General features: G+C 38.7%; 1 protein-coding gene across 2 annotated transcripts in view; it reads left to right on the plus strand.

The window, feature by feature from the left end:
- Nucleotides 1–25,885, plus strand: part of LOC124615947 — a 166,290-nt gene that overhangs the window by 61,106 nt on the left and 79,299 nt on the right. For both annotated transcript variants that reach the window (XM_047144147.1, XM_047144148.1), the window contains exons 3-4: nucleotides 7,293–7,452; nucleotides 11,984–12,113. In XM_047144147.1, coding sequence (XP_047000103.1) covers nucleotides 7,293–7,452; nucleotides 11,984–12,113 — 290 coding nt within the window. The remainder of the gene's footprint in view (nucleotides 1–7,292; nucleotides 7,453–11,983; nucleotides 12,114–25,885) is intronic.

Raw genomic sequence — 25,885 nt, forward strand, 5'->3', positions numbered from 1 at the left:
AGTTAGGCTAATATCATGTGGCAAGGCACAGCAGTACTGTATCCGGCAGATGTGGTGCCCCCAAGTACTGCATCGACTTACGCAGGTGAATTGGGCTGCGGTTGTGTTGCTGATGCATTGACAGAGGCAGCCTGCAGTTCTCTAGTGTGTGGTTGGATCATAAGGCACCAGTCGTACACCCAAAGACTAATGTTATTGAGGAGACTATTGAGATTGTACTAACAAGTGACCTTATAAATACAGATAGAGCTTTTTTTCCCTAAATTCAGCAAGGGGCCTGGCTCTACCCCTGTTTAAGCAGCAGAGGGATGGAGTTAGTGTTATAAATGGCCTTGTTAGTTAAAGTTTCAGTATTAATAATGCCTGTCATTAGTCATCTCGTAGTTGTGTTGTGGCACTAGTTGTTTACTTGTGTTATGTCACTTTTTGTACCATTGTTTAATTTTCACATCTGTGCACCCCAGCCCACTGAGAATTTATACTGCCATGCTCAGTGATCTCTCATGCATTTGTACCGTGAAAATGGTGGGGTATTGTAATTGTTACCTGGAAGCGTTCCTGTAAGGTCCTTAATCATTTGAACTGCTGGGAGAAACTCATGTTTAACACTTTTATATTCTAGGCAAATTTGATTCTTTTATGTCGATTCTGTGCCATTAATATAGGTTCAGATCACCACTTGCAACAGTTTTCAACAAATCGTTGTGATAGTCGCAACGTTGGTAGCCCATTGGATGATTTGTTTATTTGTGATGTGGTCTCTAGTAGCAAGTCAGTTGGCCTGCATGCACTGTCATATCTGGCATTCACTTCCAAAGTGTCAGTGGTACCATATGTATTCACACTGGTTGCCAGTAGTCCACTCACTATACCCTTCCGCCACTGAGACATGCAAATCATTCACAAATCAGTGATTATTGTTTCTTACATCTCTCTATATTTATTTCTGTACCTCCATATTAGTATGCAAAATCCCTACAGACATTACTAGTTTGTTCATGTTGGCCTGTTATTGTCTGAGAGCATCAGTAAGCACATTACTTTTTGCTATAAAATTTCAGTTGGTGAACTGCTTATTGCAAATTATCTCTCTCCTTCACTATTAGGGCATTGTCTGCACAAAAATAGACAATAAGGTTTATTTCAGTTAACGGTCACAATTGTTTTGTGGCTATACCCGTTTCAGTTGTCATTATCAATAGCTCATAAATAGTGCTTAGTTGATGGCTGTGTCAAAACATGCTAGGAGTTAAGTACTCATTGAGGCTCCTACTAGAGCAGCCTGAGCAATATTTATGGGCTGTTGATGATGATGAGACAGTTGATAGGGGTAGAACTGGTAAACAATTTTGTCAGCATTGACTGAAATGAATTTTGTTGTGGATACTGTTAATCTCCTTGCATGTCTGTTTTTTGCAGACAGTGTGTTAATAGTGAAAGAAGGAGATAATATACAGTAAGCAGCTCACCCGTTAAAAAATCATCTGTGTAACCAATATGATATTGAAATCACTGCCTGTTATGTTTTCTGGGTCAAAGAGCAGTTGCACAATGTGGTTTTGGAAGAAGTTTGTTCATCAGCTGTTTGGGCTATCAGACGGGCCAGACAGTAGTAAAAATCTAGGTATAAAAATGACTACGTTTGGATTTATGTGTGTCACCATCCATAACATGTTGCAATATAAAACCAGACAAAAATGAGAGTAAAATCGATAAAACTTAGGTTCTTCCAGTACTGATTGATGGGAGTTACTGCTAGGTACACACCTAAAGAAATTTATGTAAAATACAAAGTATAGAAGTGAAATTTTTTGGAATGAAAAGAGATTACTGAAGGGCAGATAACATAAGAAACAAAACAACCCAACAAAAGTTAGAAGTAGAGGTAATTGAATCTAAAATAAGTAAATATTTCTGTTCCTGTTCCAAACATATACAGAAGATGGTCAGCACATAACTTTCCTAGTTGACATAACTCACAGTATTGATAGAGTGGCAGATAAAAGAAATGTAGAAAGACATAGCAGAAAAAATTCTATAATGTGCTAAGCGTTTCTAGGAGATGGTGATAATACTGTGGCTTGGTAGCGCAGATACTAGTGATACACACAGATTATCGCAGGCTTGCATTTTTTCGGTTGTATCATGTTTTTCGAGTTTTGATGATGGACTCCTGTGTGTGTTTGTGTGCTGAAACCAAAAATGACCTTACTTTTTTCCCCATTACATCAGATTTTTATGCAAATTACAGTTTGTCAAAATGTGTGGAAAAAAACCACTCACAAATATAAAATGTACTGACAAATTTCAATATGTAGAAAATGCTGTCATGTTGGTTTATGATGGAAACGAATTATTGACATCATAAACTGACAGATGGCAGCACTTTCATCATTAAATGTATTGGACATCTCAACTGTTTTTGTTGGCACAGCCATTTGTATGTGTCCCCCTTGATCAGATGTGTTTGTTTCGGCAGATATATGTTAAAAAGCAAACATCTAGTGTTTGAAATGGTATCAAGAGGAAGTAGATGGTTCAGAAATTGAATAGAGTAAAGCAGCTGAAGATAAAGAAGAGGAGTATGAACCTGGCAATTCTGACCACAATCATTTACACAAATTGAACTGAACGATTTGATCTGTAACTTACATCTGACCTAAGAAGCTTCATAATTGCATGGTTCAAGGCTTAAAAATAAGAAATTTCTCACAGCTAATGCTTCATTTTTCTGGTTCAGGTACAGCGAAAAAGATTTTATTCATACTTTTTGGAAGAGGCGTAGTATTCTGCAATGATGTGTGTGGACTGTTTAAGACGTTCAGTATTCCGTACAAAAGCACTTGTTATAGACTCTTCATCAGTTCATTGAAACGAAGCATTAAAGTTGTCCTGCTTCACAACAGAAATGAGTATGTGTCAGTACCCATAGGGCATTCTATACACTTAAAAGAATGGTATGGCAGTTCACAGTTTGTTCTCCAGAAAATTAAGTACGATGATCATAAGTGGATCATGTGTGATGATCTCAAAGTAATATTGATCAGTCTTGGACAGCAAAGCAGGTATGCAAAGTATCTATGTGTTTTATGCGAGTTGGATGGCAGACACAGGGAAAATCATTGTGAACAGAAAGATTGGCCACAGTGTGCTTCATTGGAACCTGGAGTAAAAAACGTGTTCCAAAAGCATTTCATTGAGTCACCGAAGTTCTTCCACCTCTGTGTATTAAAGTAGGCTTGATGAAGCAATTCGTGAAAGCCTTACAAAAAGATGGTAAATGTTTCCAGTACATTTGTAACAAATTTTCAGCCCCCTCAGCCACAAAACTAAAAGAGGGTGTATTTACAGATCTGAAAATTAGCAAACTTTGCAAAGATGGAGATTTTGAAAAAGAAATAGAAGTTGCTGTTAAAGAAGCTTGGGTTGCCTTTAAAGACATAGTAGTCAAGTTTCTGGGCAACAAAAAGGATCTGAATGTAAAGTCATTCCCTGAGATTATGCTGCAGAAGTTCCAAAATTTAGACTGTTCTTTAAGTTTATAGGTTCATTTTCTATGTTCACATTTGGACTACTTTCCTGAGAATCTGGGTGTTGTTAATCAGGAGATGGGTGACAGATTCCATCAGGATATCAAAGAAATGGAAAAGTGTTACCAAGGAAGATGGAATACTGCAATGATAGTGGACCATTGCTGGATGTTCCACTCAGATGATCCCAGAAGAGCCACAGGCTCAGAAAAGCCTGAAACACAGCGTGGCTGGTCCGAAGGGACATAGACACAACGAATAAAATAGTCAGTTTTTTTTTTATTTTCCATGTGGTGTTATATTATTGTCTACTATAAGCTGCAAAATAATCTGTTTTATATGAAACAAATCTCTTTCATTCTGCCATTAAGTCTCAGTTTGTTTTACATATACTAAATTTGGCAAATTGCGATATGCAAAAAATTCTGGCACGATGCAACAGAACTAAGGTCATTTTTGGGTTCAGTGCATCCAGATGCATAGAAATCCATCATCAGAAACTACAAAACAGGACCATCGCAGGGTATTAAGTTGGCAAACAACCAGTATTGAATGATTTTACCATTAGTGGAAATTTGTGACATTGAATCACAAAGACATTAAATGTCCTTTGGAGGGTATCTCCTTTCAGGTTACTTCAATAGGAGATCAAAATTCATCACCGTTGTTCTTCAGGGGCATTTATGGGCTGTTAGTGAGCTACTATACCTCTCATACATCCATTGCATTGTGTGGCAAAGAATCTCTCAATAGTAAAAGTAGTTGTAGTAGCTACCGTACATTTCAAAAGGAATGATATTTTGGTTATACAACTATAGTTGAATAAATGAGATTAACTACCTGTCTTGTCCCACTACAGTGTTGGCACCATAGCTGCTGCCTGCCTGTGAATTATGCCAGTCAAATAAAAAGCAGACAGAACGTGCTGCAGTCCACTTTGGTTAGTGATAGTCAGACAGACAACGTGCTGCAAAGTGTATCGGCTGTTCTGTATTGCACAGACATTGCAAGTGAATTTATGCTTTATTGTCACCCTTGACCATTTCAGACAGTTTTTGATGGCAGTGAAAGCGCTGATTGTAGTATCTTAGTTAGATGGCTTTAAATGTTGACGAAAAAGTGATCAGTCAGATTTATGCCTGGCTTGTCAACTATCCAGTATGTATATAAACATCTAAAATATTTACCTCAGCAAAAATGAAAAATAACTGCCCACTAAGGAACAATTTTGATGCATTCCTGCATACTGTTTTTGACGTAGATCTGTGCCTTCATTCTCTAAGAAGTTTCATAAAAATCAGTCAGTTCTGCGACAATGGATGAGCACTACCAAAGTGTTCTCCCATGAGGTAAAATAGCCAAACACTTCAATTTTTATTTGATGTTAATAAATTTCTCTTCTTCAGAAACACTTTTCTTGCCATTGCCGGTCTACCTTTTGTATCCTTTCTACTTCAGCCATTCTCAGTTCTTTTATTACCAAACAGCAAAACTCATCTATTACTTTTAGTTTCTCATTTCCTAATCTGATTCCCATAACATAACATGATTTAATTCTGTTACATTCTATTACCCTTGTTTTGCTTTTTGTTGGTGTTCATTTTGTACCCTTCTTTCAAGGCACTGATCATTCTTGTCAGCTGCTCTTTGAAGTCCTTTGCTGTCTCTGACAGAATTACCAAGTCATTGACAAACTTTGAATTATTTATTCTCCCTGACCTTTAATTCCTTCTCCAAATTTTTCTTTATTTTCCTTACATTTCATCAGTGCACGAATTTGATCATGTATGCTTACCGCTCATGTCCTTCAGCTCTTATAACTGCCTTCAGTTTATATATAGGTTGTATATAACCTTTTGCTCCCTATATTTTACCCCTAATAACTTCAGAAGTCCAGTATTCCAGTCAAAATTGTCAATAGCTTACAAATGCTATGAATGTAAACCTTTCTTTAACCTATCTTCTTAGATAATTCATAGGGTCAGTATAGCCTCACATGGTCCTATATTTCTCCAGAACTTGGAATGATCTTCTTTGAGATCATTGTCCACCCATTTTTCCATTCTTCTGTGAATAATTTGTGTCAATATCTTGCAACCATGACTTTTGCAGCTGGTAGTTCAGTAACATTCACACCTGTCAGCACCCGCTCTCTTTCGAACCGGAATTATTAGACTCTTCTTGAAGTCTGAAGGTATTTACCCTGTGGTGTACATCGTGGAAGCTAGATTGAGTAATTTTGTCATGGCTGGCTCTGCCAAGGATATATGTAGTTCAGATGGATCTTTGAGCCTCTTTCAGGTTCTGCTCACAGTGTCATGTCTCCCATCTCATCTTCATCTGCATTCTCTTCCCATTCTATAATATTTCGTTCAGTTTAATTTCCCTTGTGTAGCCCATCTGTATATTCCTTCTATTGTGCAGCTTTCTCTTCCTTGCTTAGGACTGGTTTTCCATGTGAGCCCTTTTTTCATACAGGTACTTTTCTTTCCTTAGGACTGGTTTTCCATCTGAGCTCTTTATATTCATACAGATACTTCTCTTTTCTCCGAAGGTCATCGTAATTTTCCTTTAGGCTTTACCTCTCTTTCCTCTAGTTGTTTGTTCTTCTAAAGGCTTGCATTTGTCATCTTGCCAGTTTGGGCATTAGCTGTAAGCCGAGTCTTGTTTGCCTAATAGTTAAAGCAAACTTTACATACAAAACAACAGAAACAGAAATACAAATTAACTTCAACGTATTCAGTACATCTTCAATTGCAATAATTAGTCATATCTATCCAGAAATAGTGTAGCAAATTTGAAAGGAACTTGTTTTCAGGCTGTCCATTGGAATAAACAGAAAAGGGAATTTTAGTAAAATGGTACTAGCAAAGTTATCTGGCAGATGGATCAAAGAAACATGTTCTGATATTAAACAGTGGACTCTAACTGTGTATGTCTACATCAGAAATGAAGCATTAGTAGTAGAGTAGTTGTTTGGAAAGTTAGATAAAGGCAGTTGTTTTAGCAAATACAAGCTCATTTGGGGAGGGAAGGGGGAGAGAGATACTAGGTGTGTGTGGGGAGGGGGGGAGGAGGGGGGGGGGGTACATTCGTAAAAATATACAGTTCAAGAGGGAGAGGGGAGATGAAAGTGTGGAATAACAATAAAAGCTGTAAAATACATAGACCACCAGAGCCTGAAAAGTAAGAAAGGAAATAGCAACAGCAGTGTGTGTGTGTGTGTGTGTGTGTGTGTGTGTGTGTACACATTATTAACATTACGTTAGTACTAGAGGTCTAATGATATTGTGTGTGAGGTGGGAAATCTATGGCTGGTGAGATAAAACCCTGAAGTATCGTCATTTGCCACAGTAAATACTTTAAACTGATGATAATTATGTATTCATGATATCCTGCAGCTTCAGCTGCATCTTTATGAGAGATTAACTTCATAACACATATTGCAATTTCAGTTCTTCATTACTGTCACTGGCAGTTATGGCTGTTAGTCATTTCTTCAAATCCTTGCATGCTGTAGTACAAGGGAAATGAGACATTTGTTAAGGTGAATTCACTAATATTAATTAGCTTAAAAACTTGTGACTGAAAACTAAGAATTTATACATGGCAATAAAACAGATGTTATTGAAGGAACTGTTAATGTGGGGTGGAATGAAGTAGCACATATGATATGTCCAATTAGAACAGCACTAAATAGAACATAAACATGAACAATACTGATCTAGAAATCATTAATGAGAAATTTCCCTGATGTTGCAGAGAAGAAAAGGTGAAGTCCAAAATATTGAGGATATTTCAAGTATGGGATGATAGAGGTATTTATGATGAAGCTTTCATAGCTGATCTACGTGGGCTCATAAGTACTTCAACCAAGAAGACAACAACACAAGAGCCTCAGCCTGATGCAGTTGACTTTCAGGTAACACAATTTGCAGCATCATTTTCAGCTTAGCAGAGTTCACTATGTTGTAATATCATAAATTCCATTTGCTACCCTCAGAAAAGATACTGCATATTAATTGATGGAATGCTCATTTTGGAGTTGATTATGGCCAGATAATGCTCTTGCAGATGCTTCTGTTTGGGGATTGGTATAAATAGTAAATCTCACTTGCTTGTGAAAATTAAGTTGTCGTATGTACCTACAGTAACATATAATATTGTTATGCTTGGTATTTAAGCTATCAAGTAGAGAAGATATTTGAGCTACTACTACGTGTGAGGTCTGCTGTGATTTGCTAGAATTCACTTGATACCACATGGATCGGAAAAAAAGTAATAATCATTAACCATATTGACAGATTAATTATCATTGACTGTGTTATAATGAAGGATAAAAGTTTGTAGTGCAACCAGTGCTAATCTGTAGGATTATCAACCTTTGTGCTCATTGTTCATCATCAAGTATCAAGCAATATAAATCACTTAATTATTATTTATACCATTAATACCATTAAATAGATTATCATTGATTTTTCCCCCCCATCTAGAACTCCTGTGGTGTGTACCGTTTGTTTTCTGTTTTATCCCATGGACTTGGTTCAGTGCAACAAGGGACCGACGACCACGTACTTTGGTCACTTTGAAAATCAAACAAACCAACCACCAACCAATTTCTTGAGTTTCCAGGATTTTCATTTGACTCAGAACATATGCCTCCCTACATATGCCTTCCCCCTTTGTATTGCAACATTGCACAGACACAATATCAGAATTCTGACCAACCAACTTTTATTCTGTTTCCACGTGCAGGAGTATACTAAGACACTGAATGAAATAGTACTTTCTGTAAATACAATTAACTGAGAACTACATTATACACAGTCTAACTTGGAAAATTGTCAGATAAACATTTGTCTGGCTGAGGGCTTTGGCCCTCTGGGTTACAAACGGCTGTTTGGCACATGGTGTAGTGCTTGCTATGCCATCTGTGCCAATATGTGGTGGCCTCTTTAGGCTGGTCGAGGCAGCATGCACTGTTTGATTATGCATGCTCGCTGTATAGTGTTATAGCACTCCTTCGCCCTTGGGGAAAATGTTCTCTGTGAAGATGTCCATGTCCTTATCAGAAGGAGACGATTGTTGGAGCAGATGTCATGCCATCATAGGAAAACACAGTCTGAAAAGGCTTTGGACATGAACAGAAACAGCACCCACTCTCCATGAGAATGTAAGGGAGCTCCGGTGGTGGAGGTGTTGTATCCGTGTCCGCATACAGCCAGGCACTCGGCGACAGAGGTTGCAGAGAAGGCGGCAACGCTGTTGACGATGACGGCAGGGACTGTGGAGGTAGAGGCGGCCCAGTGCGGAGTACACTGCCCAGTGGAGTCGGCACCCACAACAAAGATGATACAGGAGCTGGACAGTGTGTGGACCACGCTGTGGGGACTGGCGTGGATGGTGAGGGCGGGCACGGGCTTGTGGAGTCTCCAGTGCAAGGTTGATTACACATGGGCAGAGCTGATCATAGTGTCAAGATTGCAAGTAAGTGGAGGGTGCGAATGACAGAGAGGTGATGGCCTTGGCAGTGCTGGATTACCACTGGTGTCCACTTAGGGGTCCGGACAAAACCGCAGATCCAGATGGTGAAGCCCGGATGGAATCGCAACGACATGGACACTGGCGGGTGGCCGGGTGTCAGCAGGTGGCTGAGCGTCGGCCAGAGCAGATGAAGCGGTGCATGGGGGCTGGTGGCTGTGAAGCAGCTCTGCCTCACTACGGCCATCAACAGAAGTGAATCTATATGTGCTCAAGAACTTATTGAGAGCTTCCTCAGGAGAAGATTGCTTGATATGTGTTTGAGTTTTGAATATACGTACCAGTAACTCTGCCTTGCCATTGGACTGAGGATGAAATGGAGGGGCGGGTAACGTGCCGGATGCCACTATTTGGAAAAAAAAAAAAAAAAAAAAAAAAAAAAAATCCTGAGGAGCACAAATTGTGGTCCATTGTCCATCATAAGTGTATACAACAATCCTTCCAAGGAAAAAATCTTTGAGAGGTTCGTGATCATTGCAGATGTTGATGTGGGCAGAAAACAGACCACATAAGGAAATTCTGAGAAAACGTCATCTACCACGAGCCAAAAGAAGTTAAGGAATGGACCCACCATGTCAGCATGAATATGCTCTCAGAGGCACTGTGGCAGGGGCGGTGGATGGGGGGCCCTGGGTGCTGCTTAATGGGTGATGCATTGCGAGTTGGCTGCCACAATTCGCATGCTCTCATTGTCAATACCTGGTTAAAATGGGGCAGCAGATCTACAATTTTTTATGAGAAACACCCCAGTGTCCAGGTGGAGAAGGTGCACAACGTCCCACTGCAACACCAGCGGGATCACAATCCTGGGCATAGCCAACAGTAACACACCATCAAGAATATAGTCAGTGGTGGAGTGCATAATTATTACGCAAGGGATCTAACTCCAGGCTCAGTGGTTTATCTGGCCAGCGATGGTGGACGAATTGAACAACCTGATGTAAGACAGGATTGGCCATGACAGCCACTGAAATCCAAGGACTGGTAATTGGAAAAAACTGTCCTGTGTTTTGAGCTTTGATGTCGGAATGGGAACCCTACAGTTCATTCTGATGAAATGCTGGATTGGAGCCAATCAGTATCGAAAAAGAGCGTCTGCATTAGTGTGTTGTGCCATGGGGCAGAAATGAACCTCATAGTTATAGTGCAATGAATAAATAGTGATGCTGCCAGATGGAAGAGAGAAACGATAGGTTTGTGATTAGTAATCAAATGAAATTTAGAACCATAGAGAAAAACATGATGTTTCTTGGCTGCATACAGAATACCAAGGGCTTCTTTTTCTTTTTGGGAGTAGTGCAGGTGCACCTGATTCAAGGTTTTGGAAGTGTACGCAGTAGGGCATTTGGAAACATCTGCACATTTGTGCATGAGAATGGCCCCAATGCCATACTGGCAGGCATCTGTTGGCCTGATTGGAAGGTAACCAATCAAGGTGTCAAGCGTAATTTTGACTTCAACAGGGTAAAAACAACAGGGTAAAAGCATGCTCACAGGCGGGCAATCAGTGAAAAGGAACACCTTTATCTAAGAAAGTATGAAGAGGCTGAGCCTCTGTGGCTGCATTAGGAAGAAATTTATGGTATTACACAATCATTTTGAGAGAGGCTGTGAGCTCTTTGACATTTATAGGACACGGCAAAGGCATAATGGCATCGACATGCAGGCATAACCTAGTGGTGGCACCACCCATGACTTTGAAACTGAGATAGACAAGAGACAGTTGAAAAAACTGTGATTTGTCCAAGTTATATTTCAACCTGGTCTTCTGCAGCATGATGAACAAAGCCTGAAGGTTCTGCAGGTGTTCATCAGTTTAGGAACTGGAAACCACAATATCATCCAGGTAGATAAACTCTTTAGGTCTTATATGAAATGTCATGTTATGCAAAAGATTATAATTTACATTTTAATAAAAGTGTTTGCATTTTTCCATAAGTGTTTCAATCATATTTCACAAGCATTAGAAATCTGAACATTGTGTAAGAAGACCAGTTGCTGTTGACCGAAGCAATAAGAATGCAAGCTGCAGTTGATCTGGAGTTTTGTGGTTGTGGCAGACATCATTTGATTGGCTCTAATTCTCTGGTATTCCTGGAGTCATTCTTTTTGGACCAAAAATCTCTGGTATTCTTGGAGTCAATCAAATGATGTCTGCCACCACCACAAACTCAAGATTAAGATAGTCGGGTATTGCTTCAGTCAACAGCAACTAGTCTTCTTACACAATGTTCAGATTTCTAATGATTATACACACACACACACACACACACACACACACACACACACACACAAATAAATTTTTAGGTTGCTGGTAATGAAATGTCAAGTATACTCGTGCTCTGGACTTTGACGAAAATATCCTGAAACTTCAAGTCATTTATTTGTTTCTGTGTATCTGTGAAGTTCCCTGTGAACATAACTCTTGGAGAAGCTGGCTGGAGCACAGTGGATGTATTTACTTTGACCACTGTGGCACTTTTCACTCAACCGATGATCTGTCGTCACTTTCTGTCTCTAGTGAAGTAACATCACATTATTGTTGCCATTGTTTTTTGAAAGTATTGCCTAAACAACAGTGTGGGAGAGAGAGAGAGAAAGTGCACGTTTTGTTGTTGAGTATCCAAAGTTGCACATAGTAAAGACAGTATTTAATGGCAATCACCTCAGCCAGAGCATGACAGATAGGCTACCAATATAGGGCCAGATTCTCTCTAGCGATTGAATACTTAACTATCAGTGCTGAAACAGATATAGATGCGGTGTCTGTTCTTAAGTTGACCGAGTATACTTGTGACTTTAAGTCTCTGTCAAAATAATAAAAATGAGATAAGTCGGGGGAGTTTATGTTAAGGTGTTAAGATACTGCATTTCTGATATTTAATGTGAAACTATGATTTTTTTTTTTTTAGCCGAACGTTCTATATGATAAAATAAGGAGTTGCAAAACACTTGAAGATGACACTGACATGAAACTGAAGAAGTTGAATGATAGCCATTTATCATTATCTGATGTGGATGCCTTACGAACTCAGTTTAAAGGTAAAACTATTTAATAACAGTCTCTTTTTCTTTATTTATGTATTGTTTTTTAATACAGTTTATTTTTATTCATCTAATGTAACCTTTATGTAGGTAATTGCAGTGTGTCAGTTGCATTGTAACTGCACTTCTGTGAACCTTTGAAAATTAGTTACTACAGAATTGTTACGTAGATTTTGTGTAGCATATATCTACCATACTAATAACAAAACGATGACAAAATGAAAAAAAGTAACAGGTTCAGGGAGGTGCCAAAAAACAAACAGTTTCAGAAATATTTATTAATATGCTGGCTGTCCAGAAGCTTTAGAACATTGTGAGTAAGTGTCATGTTGTTTCCTTTTGGGGTAATGTTGCTTAAAGATGCCCAGCAGGAAATAATTGGCTGATCACTAGTATCAAAATAGAAAAATGACTTCTTTTAAGAGATTTGTGGAGGCTGTGGGCCCAGATATGTATTAAAAAAAATAAAAAAAAAGCTATTAGGTTGAAGCAGTGGTGATATAATTACTTGAAGAGCATCCAAACACAAAATTAAATGGTGTTACATTCGAGATGGTGATAATTCCATGTGGTTCAATGGCTTGGTGCAAAATGAATGATTACCCCTTAAACAGGGAACCATATAAAGCTGGCAGAGTGCTCTGTAACCGTAGAAGCACTTGGTCAGAGGAGGAGACATTGTCAGTAGTGAAGACTGCCACACAGTGCAGAGAGGTTTATGGAAGAGTTATGGGAGATGTAAGAAGCACCACTACTTGTCTGTTGACATTACGTCACATAGAAGTTTTAAACACTGCTAATTTACAAGATCATGAGTCTTATAGAATATCTAAATGCTTGTTTTTAATTATTTCTCGAAGTACTTTTATATCAATAAACACGTGCCAACCTAAACTCCAAAATTTATTGAAATAGAACTTAAAATGATGTACTCTGTTTCTCTGTCATGGTACAATACCTTATATCGTACATCTGTTACATACATAACAGTAAAAGATGTGAATGTCACCTGTTTGATATTGTAGAGCATTCAAGGTGTTACAATGTTTGCTGGACATCAAAGTCCTGTCCATTGATGGAGCTAAGAAAGCTGTTGACATGGATTATGAGTTCATAGACCAGTACAAGTTCGAGACTGTATATATTGCCTGTGGAAGTGCAAAGTTAAGATATATTTTAGAAACACTAGAGTACACAGCAAACTCTATTTATAATAAATTTATCACCTTATGCAATGCCCACAGAATAGTCATGATGTTCATTTACACAACAACTCTGTGCTCTATGAATTTATGAAATAAGTCAGCCATCTGCAAAATCATATTTGTGTGGGTCTTACAAAGTCACTGCGGATGCGCAGCAGCAGAAGCACTAATGTGACAACTAAACTCGTTGGACCCTCAGATATTCCACACTATCCTAAAGTACCATACGCTAATGTCCTACAGTGATAAAAATTATGATGTGGATGAGGTACAATGAAAACCGGAGAAGGAGAACCAAACATTATAGGGAAGTGGTTTCTAAAAGTATACCAAGCAAACAATACCATAGGAATTTTGTGCAAAACAGCACGAAAGAAATGTCATTGAAGTTAGTAATTGGTAATGCACTGCCTATGGAAGGCACAGACCTGGATTTGAAACCCAGTTTAGCATTTGATTCTAAATTATCGTTTGTAATTCTGCATCCAAAAATACTCCATGAACTCATTTGATTACTTGAGAATTTAATACAGTGCTAACAGTCATCATCCTTAAGACCCACACATATATGTTTTGCAGTTCAGAAATAATTACACAAAATACTTTATTGTGAAATGCCAATTAATACTTCAAATGAATATTGGTTTCAAGGTAACAAAGTGGTACTACCAGCCTAATCCCTGCATAAATTGGTATGTGCATGTTATCTTGTCCAGAGACGACCACTCTAAGATTCTAAGCAGAATACCAAACTTTTATTGTGACTGTAGGTGTGTGTTATGAGAACACTGAGGTGTGTATAGATGCTGCAGTGCCTATTTGTTCTATTTTTATATAAATCTTTACTTACATGTTGACATTGCTTCTCTGCATAGTTGCCACCCAAATCCAAACAGTTTTCATACATCGCACTAGGTTCTTAATCCCTTCAACAAAGAATGGTGGTTCCTGATGCTTCAGCTAGCTGTTGACAGCATTCTTGGTGTCATCATTAAACGTGAAGTGCTGAGTAGCCAGCCAGACCTTAGCCTTGGAGAAAAGATAAACACCACTTGGTGCCAAGTCTGCATTACAGGGACAAAGTTGAAAGATCTCCAAGGCAAAAAGTCTTTGTGTTCCTTCATTTGATTTGCAGTATTGGGTCGCACATTGTTGGAAAGAGAATGGTTTGTGGGGTTATCAGGCAATTTTTTTTTTATTTGCCTTTGAAGTTTTGTAAGAGTTTTGGAATGAAAGTGTAATGTCATTGTATTCTCACACATTACTCTCATGAAATATGTTGTCAGAATTCCTTAGCGATCCTAAAAAATCTGTAACCATCATTTTGTGATTTGACAGAGTCTACTTGAATTTTTTGGGCTTACTAATAATAATAATAATAATAATAATAATAAAGATTTTATTGTCTTTAGGCCATTACAGCAATTGACAACGTCAAATGAAGTTACAATTTATAATACAGTGTGATAAGGTATTGACTACTGAAATATTTTAGCTTATATTACAATAAATGTACAGTGGGTCATCTGTTGGATTACTGCATTTTACAGTTGAAGAATTCATTGATATCATAGAACGGGTGGGCAATAAACCATTCATGCAGTCTTTCTTTGAATGTATGTTCAGGAAGATCCTGTATGGCATGTGGCAGATTATTAAATAGCTTGTGCCCTGTGATTTCATAGCTATTTATTGATTTTGATAGTCTGTGGTAAGGCGTGTATATGTGTTTGATGCTTCTTGTGTTGTAACAATGTATATTTTCTCTACGTTTCACATCTTGTAGGTTCTTCTTCGTAAAGATTAAGACATTCTATATATAGAGGTTCATTACAGTCATAACTTTTTGTTTAGTAAATAAGGGTTTGCAGTGAGCCTTATGTGAAGAATTTGTAATTATCCTAATGGCTTTCTTCTGCAATAATAGGATGTCATGTATATGACTACAGTTACCCCACAAGATAATGCCATAGGATATTATACTCTGGAAAAATGCAAAATAAGATGATCTGATGTATGTTTCAGGTACACAATTTCTGAGTTGTCTTAATAAATAAATTACTCTAGATAGTTTACTACTAATATAGTTTACATGTTGGCCCCAAGATAACTTTTCGTCTAAATAAACTCCCAGGAATTTAACAGAACTAGGGTCATCAGATAGTGGCTTGTCTCTTAGAGTGAAGATTATCTGCTGAGTTTTATTTTCATTTAGCAGGAAACTATTTGCTCTGAACCAATATGCTGCATGAGTGAGTGTATTTTCAGCACAGGTTTTAAGATCATTAAGACTGTTACTGATATGGAGAAAAGTCGTATCATCTGCATACAATACAGTGGTGGATCTAATAAACGAGGGGACATTTCCTTACCAACACAAACTACCTGTTTACGGTTGTTGAGATAAGCTTTTAATAGTCTGAGACTGTTTTCTTTGATGCCGTAGAATTCTAGTTTCTCTAGTAGTGGCATGTGCTCAACACAGTCGAAGGCCTTGCTTAGGTCACAGAATGAGACCTGAGCAAAGCCTTTGTTCTCAAAAACTTTGAGGATGTAACTGACTACCGTGTTGATTGCATCAATGGTCGACAGATTCTTCCTAAACCCGTATTGTGTAGCATTAATTATTCCTAGATTCTCAAAGTGAGATGATAATTGTTGGTACATGATGCATTCTATTACCTTGGAGAATGTGGGTACTATTGAAATAGGCCTGTAGCTAGATGGAGAGTCTTTATCTCCCTTTTTGTATACTGGGACGATCCTAGACAGTTTTAACTCATCAGGAAAATATCCCTCAAGTAAGCACTTGTTTATGCAATGGGGAATGCAGTCACACACTTTTTTTAGAAGGTTGGATGATATGCCATATATATCTAAGCTATCAGATGATTTCAGTTGTTTTATGACCCCTTGTACATATCTAGGCGATACTTCGGAGAAGGTTACCATGCTTGTATTTAGTGGCTGTCTACCCCAATTTTGGGAGAGTAACTCTGATGGACTAATGTCTGGTTTGATAATTGCGTCTCCTATTTCTTTCACTGAATTAATAAAAAACTCATTGAGTGTTTGTGGTGGGATATTAATTTTGTCTTTTTTAGTATCTCTGGCAGCACTGTTAATTACTTTCCAAGCGGTTTTGCATTTATTGGTGGAATTATGTATGCTGTTGGCATTGTAGGTTTTTTGGCTTGCAGGATGGCTTTTTTGTATTCATTCCTGCATTCCACATAGGCTGATTTGGCGCAGTCAGACTTCATACTATTGTATATGTTGTACAGTAACAAAACTTGTTTCTTTAGATCTGTCAGCTGTTTAGTGTACCATATATTTTGTCTGTTTTGAGATCTGGATTTGTGGCTGCCGTCCATTATTTTGATTTTCTTTATGGGAATACTATGGTTAAATAGGGTCAAGAATGCATTAAAAAATCTATCAAATATTATTTTGGCTGGCAGATCATTACTTGATGTGTAATGTCCATCAACACTACAATGGCCAAACCAGTCTCTGTCAGCAAGGGAATTACGAAATGTGTTAATTTTATCCTCAGTTATGGGTCTGGTAATCACAACTGTTGGGACAGGTCTGTTTGCATTGCTCCTATTGAGGGGAATTTTACTTGTATAATTTAGAGATACGGAGTCATGGTCAGAGAATGGGAACACTACAACTTTGCATGTGTTTTCAGTGGTCTTGAAGTTTACAGAGATGTTATCTAAACATGCTTTGTTTCTTGTGGGCCTGTTATTAACATGATGTAAATTGTATTGTCTTAGCAAGTTTTCCAGATCTGCAACACTACCCTTACATTTAGTAACATCAAAATCAGCATTCAAATCACCTCCTATTGCAATATCATAATGTAGCCATTTAATATTACTTAATTCACTCAATAGCATGTCCATTTTTTCTAAAAATATGTTAATGCTTCCCTTTGGTGATCTGTACATGGATACTACTATTAGCTTATGACTATTAATGATTATACCCGTAACTTCAAAGTGCTGTTCATCACTCAAGGAATTTAGGTCTAGTTTGGTTATTGTACAATTGAGTGACTGGTTGGAATAAATTGCCACACCACCTCTAATGTGCTTTTTCCTACAGTAGCTATTTACTATACTAAAATTGTCAAATTTGGCAACTGCAAGTTCATTCTCATTAGCCCAGTGTTCACTCAGACAAAAAATATCAAACTGGTTATCAAGTCCAAACTCATTTATGATAAGTTCTTTATCTTTCAGTCCTTGAACGTTAAGGTAACATATTTTAAGATCCATGCTCTTATTGCTTACACACTGAACATTATGGTGATTGGTTTTCAAACGTTTTTCAGGGCTTATCTTTTGGATTTCTGCCTCTTGTTGCCTTTTACTAAAAAATTGTTCACTTGGAGTGGTAGCACATCTACTGTTGTATGCCTACTCTTCCCTCCTACTAGAGGAATTGATGTAACTGCTGTTATGGTGTCTGGAGGCACTGTTGTGGCATCTGGTGACTGAGGAGATAAGGTGGTTGCTTCTTCTTCTGCTGCTTACTGGGCAAATGAGTGCACATTCTCTGTTTTCCTCATCCTCAGTTACAATTCTGTTCAGAAATTCCTCCCTCTCTTCATGGTTGCACTGGAGAAATGTCAAGGATGAGTCCATTTTTTCAATTTTGTTAACATCAAGTGGGCATTTGGTACCCACTGTCAAACGAAACTTACTGTAACCCAACCTCTTCGTGACAGTGTTGGAAAAGTTGTCCAAGAAATGTGAGGCACACCCTCAGAAATTTCGGAAATTGTAAACAAACATCTAACATGCACAATTTTGTCAACATGTTGCACAAGTTCATCACACTTGAATGTCTTCCTTGACACTTTAATAATGCACATATGTGCGTCCGGCTTTGAATTTTCCGCACCTCTCCCTCACCTCTCCGTCACTCATAAGCCTGTCCCCTACTCACGATACAATCAACAATGAATCTTGGCAGCACTGCTGCCTTCCACTTGCTGGAAGTGAATGGTAGAACATATCTTGCAACTGGTTGGAGACACAATAACACTATCCATTTCTGTCCATGACTGCCAACACACTGACAGTCAAAACAGGGAGTTGACTGATGCAGTGTGAACTTCAAAGTCCCTTTTTCCAACCACACATGCACCATGAAGCTACAAGCATTTGTTTATTTTTAATATCCAGCTGGTGGTTAGTTTATGAGTGACCCCTGTACATTTATTTCTTTGCATCTGTGCTTGCACATGAGAAAAGATGCGTAACATAGACACGTGTTAAGAGTCTGTACCATAAGGGGCAATTAAGACACATAGTCGGTATTGATGGTGTGGCTTGACAAGGCTCTTTTTTGTGACATTTGAGTTTCAAATCCTTGTCTAGCCATTTTGTTTTAGATTTCCCATCTTTTACATAAATCTTTTCTGTTAAATTCTGTACAGCTCCTGCCAAACAAATCAGTGGCTGTTTTTTTCCTTAATTGTTTTCCAGCTGATCTGTGGTTCCATGTGTGTTAACATTGATGTCTGTAGGGTATTGCCGGCCGAAGTGGCCGTGCGGTTAAAGGCGCTGCAGCCTGGAACCGCAAGACCGCTACGGTCGCAGGTTCGAATCCTGCCTCGGGCATGGATGTTTGTGATGTCCTTAGGTTAGTTAGGTTTAACTAGTTCTAAGTTCTAGGGGACTAATGACCTCAGCAGTTGAGTCCCATAGTGCTCAGAGCCATTTGAACCATTTGTAGGGTATTGTTTTATCATCATCCTTCTTTTGCATCTCAATACACAAGTTGGAGAAAAATAACTCAATAATAACATTAGAGTAAGGCAAGACATGTCAAATCGAGAACATAACAGTAGGTTCGAAATGCACCATCGTGGAGCTACAGCTATAAAACAACAGCCAATCAGTGATGACCAAACTAAAATTTATCTGATGAGCAAATATGTTTGGCTGTTTCTGGCAGTGCAGTTTTGAACAAATAAGCTGCTGCCATGTTATGCTGTGGTTGTTGTGCTTCACTGTATTTCAAATCTTTACTATCAAACACAGTCTAGATCACATATTATTTATTCCAGTGACCAGTGCCGACACAACTAATAGTGATTTACTACCAGAAGGAGGTTCGTACTCATTGGTCTGAAGATGACCACAGTTTTGGTCAAAACCTGTCACCGGAATAAATAATTTGTGATCAAGACTGTATTTGATAGTAAATATTTGTAATAAATATTGATCACTGTATACTCCCACAATGTATTCAAAAGTAAGTCACTGTGTTTTGTTGCTGTGTCCAGTACCATGCCAAAATTGCCTAATGGAAAGCTACCAGTAGTCAGCAGCTATTGGACTGTGGGTCATCGCTTGAGAGAAACAGCCATTTTTTCACATGGAATTTGATGAAGAGGTACTTCATGGTTTTAAAAATGCTTCCAAATAGCAACAGAACAACAGCCCTCGAACTCAATCCCAGTCATCAGCTTGTTTTGAATGTCACAAAGGGAAATTGTTTGCATCCTTATGTTGCAAAAAATATTTAAGTTTTGAAAGTAGAAAATTAAGCAAGGCAAGCAATTTTTGTACCTGGGTATTAAGGTAGCACTTGTGCCCCACATTGTAAATTTTTCATACTTGATCCTGTTTAAAAGTTGCTACTTTTACTAATGCGTCCCACAATGGATGTGTTAATCATCATGAAGCGTACCAAACATGGTTTCCATAATGGTTTGTTGCACAGTAAGAAATGAGGTGGTATGCTACACAGAATGTGTTCCTCATCACAATTTGTGATGGTAGCACTATCCAATAGCAGTTGTCAGCTAAATATGGTGCTTGCATGACATGTTTTCTTGCATGACATGGTTTATTAATGAAAATAGATGTGTGAAAATATTGCTATGGTAGCTCAATAAAAATATACATGGGCTCCCTTGTCCCTTTGGTATACATGTTGTTCTGTATGTAGTATGCATAAATACAACAAACTTCAACATCCATGAACACGACACAAGGCAAAAAGAAAAGTTCCCTGTACAGTTAGTAAGGCCAACAGATTTTTAAAACAGTGTGATACAAATTTACAATAGTGTTCTTCATTCTTACTGTTTAATAAAAACCCCTAATGGCATTCTTATTACTTCACTTGAAGTAGCAGAATTCTTAGAGCACAGAATTTTAGAATACAATAGATTTGAAACAAAATGGAGCTCACATGAATATGTTCTAAATTTTATGATACAAATGACACTGTCAGTAGATCCAACTCATAGAGTGAGTACTTGATGTCAAGATCTGATAAAGTGTGGAAAGCATATATCAATGGCTGCCTCCTCCAACCAATATTGCTGAAGCAATGCAGTGGCTACTCGCAATAGACACACATCTGTTTGCACTATGAATTTTCTTGAGGAGTCAGGAATGGCGAGAACCGGTGTGATCACAAAGGCAGTTTTCATTATATGAAAACAGCCTCTTAAGACACACACCATTCAAATTTATTGCCCTTTTTGCTCATGTCAAAAAATGACTTGCCTGCTGGACAAAGATAAATATAAACTTATAGAAAAAATTACCATCCCTATAAATTTTGCTACACCCTTCACATTCATAGTATATGAACAATTATAAATTGCTTCCATGCAAGAATTGTCAATAGTAATGCTCTTTGGATTACACAATATGGCATAAAACGACACCTGTGTTTGGACAGATTTAATTTAGAGGTTTGACATTCAGGTCTGCTTCTGTTAGTTTGCTTCGGGATTACCCCCACCCCTCACATGTTCAGCATGGTCATCAAATCACTTACCAAGAATCCTGAGATTGTCTAAATTATATTTACGTCCAATTACATGTTGTTTAGGAGATGCGACAAAACCACCACTCCTGTCAAAACCCAGAAGATCTAGTCTTGCAAAAAGTTTTGCTCTACGTAACCACAAAAAATAGGTATGCAGAAGACGTACCATCCGGTAAGTCTTCCCCAACCGGTTTCTGGGTGACTTACTCAAACTGAACCCCTTTTCCTAAACATTACTGGCCTTCTTCCTTGACCCCTCTTCCTTCAGCTTCAACCCTTCTGCCAGAAGAGAGAGCCACTGACTCCGAAAGCTTGCTAGCTTTAAACCTTTTATATGTGTGTTCTCCTGCTGCCACTGAGGGAATAGATTTTTTATGTGTACAATTACATTATATTTTCAAAAACTGATTGTTTTTGGCGATATATTGTTTATAGAAACATATTTTACATAAAAACTCACTTAATAACAGCAAATAATTACACACTTAATAAATTGAATACAACTTGCTGTATAAACATGAACACAGTAAAGTTATTTTGTCCACTCAATTAATAGAAATGGACAGGAAATATTGTGGAGGTATTGTTTATCTGTAAACTGAAGAGTGGCAAGACTTGCGATGGGGAAAGTCACCTTTTGTGGAATAATTCTATAACTGTTTATGAGCTGACTCAGAATCAGTTTCCCCATCTATCAGTTTAGAGGACTGTGCAGAGAATTACATAGATTCTGTCCATATGTGTATAGTAGAAGGATATGCTGAAAAGTAATGCCTTTGAATTTTTTATGTGAGAACACCTTTTTAAAAAATAAAGCAAGCATTATTAACATTCTACAGCTTTATTCTTCATGATCACATATTTATTTTTCAACATGGTCACCCTGGCAGTGAAAATATTTCTCCCAGCGAGAGACCAATTCGTTGTTACCATTGCCGTAGAATGCTTGACTTTGTTGATGAAGCCACAAACTCATCTATGCTTTCACCACTTCATCACTATCAAAGTGAAATCGTTGAAGGTGTTCTTTAAGTTTTGGAAACAGATGAAAATTGGATGGGGCCAAGTCGGGTCTGGATGGAGGATGATCGATTGCAGTGAACCCAAGGCTTCAAATTGTTGCATCCCAAGGTATCAAATTGTTGCATATGTCGCAGTGCTCATGTAGGGACCAGCATAGCCATGCTGAAGAAGTGTGTGTACCATGTGTGGACGAACCCTTTGAATTTGAAACTCCATTACACATGCTGTTTTTCATGTACTGACATAGTTACATTATAGACCGCCATGTTACACACTACAATTTGGGGCCTTCTAGTGACAGAGGGCTGCTAATATGTATACATGAACAGTAGGGATGTAGAATTTTAATGTTTGTTTTATTTAAAAAGCTTTAAGAATTAATATGTATACATGAACAGTAGAGATGTAGAATTTTAATGTTTGTTTTATTTAAAAAGCTTTAAGAATTTTCATATAAAAAATTCGAAGGCATTACTTTTCAGCACACTCTCGTATTATTAGTGACTCATATCTATATTCCATGTAGCGTTAACGGAATTTGTGGAAAATAAACACACCCTGCACATGCCTGTACACTGTATTGCCTCTGATTTATAATGTGTGTTGTGAAAGAGTTAGTATAACTTTGTGTAACATTGTGTAGTTGCTTATCATGAATTAGAGTGGTAGAGTTTTTGGAGACTTGCCTACTTGCTATTCATTTTTCCGACCCACAAAGGAGGGAAACATATGACTGCATTCCGCCAGTGTACCTTGTTTCACACTTTTAGCCTCCACCCCCTCCCCCTGCCATCCCAAGATACCACCAGAACACAGTATATCCCTCAATAGAGCTCTATTGCTCTTAGATGTGGTATGCACATTTAATATTTCATCTTAACTCACTTCATTTAATAATAAACATTAAATTTATCTACTAAAATGTTATTTTCAATAATTTAACAGTATTATGAAAAAGAAAGTTGCCAGTCACCATATAGCAGAGAGGCTGAGTCGCAGATAGGCACAACAAAAAGACCTGTCTCAAATAAAGCTTTCAGCTTGTAAAGCCTCTGTCAAAAATAGACGACACACACACACACACACACACACACACACACACACACACACACAAAACTTACATACACATAATGGCAGTCTCAGGCAACTGTAGCTACACTGCGAGCAGCAGCACCTGTGCATGATGGGAGTACCGACTGGGTGGGGGGTAAGGATGAAGCTGGGGTGGGGAGTGGTAGGGATAGGAGGCCAGGGGTGACACACACTGCAGTGCTGCTGAGGAGCGTGCAGGGACGAGGTTGAGAGAGACTACCACCTGCTCCAGTCCAGTCACAAACATCACCTATCCCATCAAAGGCAGGGCTACCTGTGAAACCAGTCATGTGATCTACAAGCTAAGCTGCAACCACTGTGCTGCATTCTATGTGGGCATGGCAACCAACAGGCTGTCTGTCCACGTGAATGCCCACTGACAAACTGTGGCCAAGAAACAAGTGGACCACCCAGTTGCTGAGCATGCTACCAAACATGACATCTTCATTTCAATAACTGATTCACAGCCTGTGCCATATAGATCCTTTCCACCAACACCAGCTTTTCTGAATTGCACAGGTGGGAACTTTCCCTGCAATATATCCTATGTTCCTGTAACCCTCCTGGCCTCAACCTTCGTTAGTCATTGTCCTCACCCATCCAGCCTCCCTGTTCCCATTCCAGCACTATACAGCCCTCATTCTGTCATCACACTCAATCTTTTTACCTGTCCCCTTTTCCACCCCCCCCTTCCATTCTTCACCCCTCCCCTGCCCTCCTCCTAACCTCCCGACTGCACATAGCTGCCCTACCCTCTCTCCACCTCGTCCCTGCGCGCTCCCAAGCAGTATTGCACTGTCCGTCACCCCTACCCTACTATCCTTCCCCCTCCCTACCCCAGCCCCCTCCTTACCCCCACCCAGTCACTACTCCCATCGTGTACAGGTGCTGCTGCTCGCAGTGTGGCTTCAGTTGCTTGAGACTACAGTTGTGTGTGTGTGTGTGTGTGTGTGTGTGTGTGTGTGTCTATTTTTGATGTAGACCTTATGGGCCGAAAGCTTTGTTTGTGACAGTCTTTGTTGTGCCTGTCTGCGACTCAGCATCTCCGCTATGTGGTGAGTGGCAACTTTCCTTTTCGTAATAGTACAATAAGAAAGTTGCTACCCACAATATAGCGGAGATGCAGAGTCGCAGATAGGCACAACAAAAAGACACTCATGATATTTTTACATTCTATCCTGGATTTTCCATTGTTTGATTTACAATAATTTGTGATTTTTCAATCCTTTGCATTACAGAAATTATTAGCCCTGGAGAAAAAGGAATAGGAACTCGTTTGTAAAATATTCAATGAGGTAAATTTTGTACTGGGATAAATTTTCACTAGGAGCTGCAGTTTTTGAGTTATTCAACAATGTAGAAAAAGAGTCTTCCAAACGCAACCTCACTTCCTCACTCCACCCCAACAGCCAAGATTATTAATATTTTGTTCATGGCACTCCCTCCTGCCGCAGTACAGAAATTTGCAGCTACACAAATTATATTTGCCCTACTCACCTTTTTTTATCTACGTTGATATGGCTATACAGTAAACATCTTAGGTTTAATGCTCCCAACATACTAACCCAAGAGTTCCTGTCTGGCTTGCAGTTGCATATAGTGTACACAAATTATCTTTTGCAATTTGTGACCCATTTTATTCACCGAGTATTATCACTCATACTTCTTCCAGCCATTATGGATGAACTAGTGTGTTGCCTCAAACTCCGTGTGAACAACGGGTACAAGAGCTGATGTACTGCTCATCAATTAACTCATAAACACAACCGTGTTCTTCAAAGTTTAGCAGGAACCATAAAAATTTCTGCACTTGTACTACTATATCATCCAAAATTTGCCCTTCTTTAAACTGTCCGAAGAACGGGTGGGATAACTCCGCAAACAACTTAGGATTTTGCATTCCCTGTTTAAATCTCTCCCTGGAGCCAACTTTTCCAGGTTTGGCTCATTGACGCAGTTAACCTTCCCCTCATCTGTTCCCAAATTAGCTTCCCATGACTCATGGGCCATGGTTCTGTTTAATGTATCTCTAGTATACACACTGAGGATCAGCACTTGCTCTTCAAGCACTTGGCTAACAGCGCCAGTGCTGCTTTGAGTCCATGTAAACTCTTTAGAGGTAGAATCAGCCACGCTCATCTCTTTTAAACCTATCCCTGGCAACAATATTGATTGCCCTGATACTTTGCCCAAAGCTCTGATGTATTCAGTTATGTGCCTGGGTGCTTGACATCCCTGAGTTTTTAGTTTGTACTCCAGTTCCTGCTTCCTCAATTGACTCACATCTGCCACCTCACCAGCAGCCACCCTGTAACAGTATATATGCCCAGAGACCACAAAACCCCAAAAATATCTTTTTATTGCAAGATGTAATCCACACAGTGCCATCAGCCTTACTCTGCTGCTGTTGTAACAGGCAGAAGGAGAGTGGGAGAACTAGGTTTATTGCATGCATATATTTTACAATACTCAATGACACAAGCTATTTTGAAAAACAGAAGTTAAAGAAAAAAAAAATTACAAGAACATCAACAGATTCTCTCCCAACAAAATATTAAAGCAATTAATCATTTCTTAAGGTTGCACTGTGACTGATGACTGTGGTGACAAAATGTAAATGACTTAACCAGTTAGATTACTTTG

The sequence above is a fragment of the Schistocerca americana genome, chromosome 5, assembly GCF_021461395.2.
Source record: "Schistocerca americana isolate TAMUIC-IGC-003095 chromosome 5, iqSchAmer2.1, whole genome shotgun sequence".
NCBI lineage: Eukaryota > Metazoa > Arthropoda > Insecta > Orthoptera > Acrididae > Schistocerca > Schistocerca americana.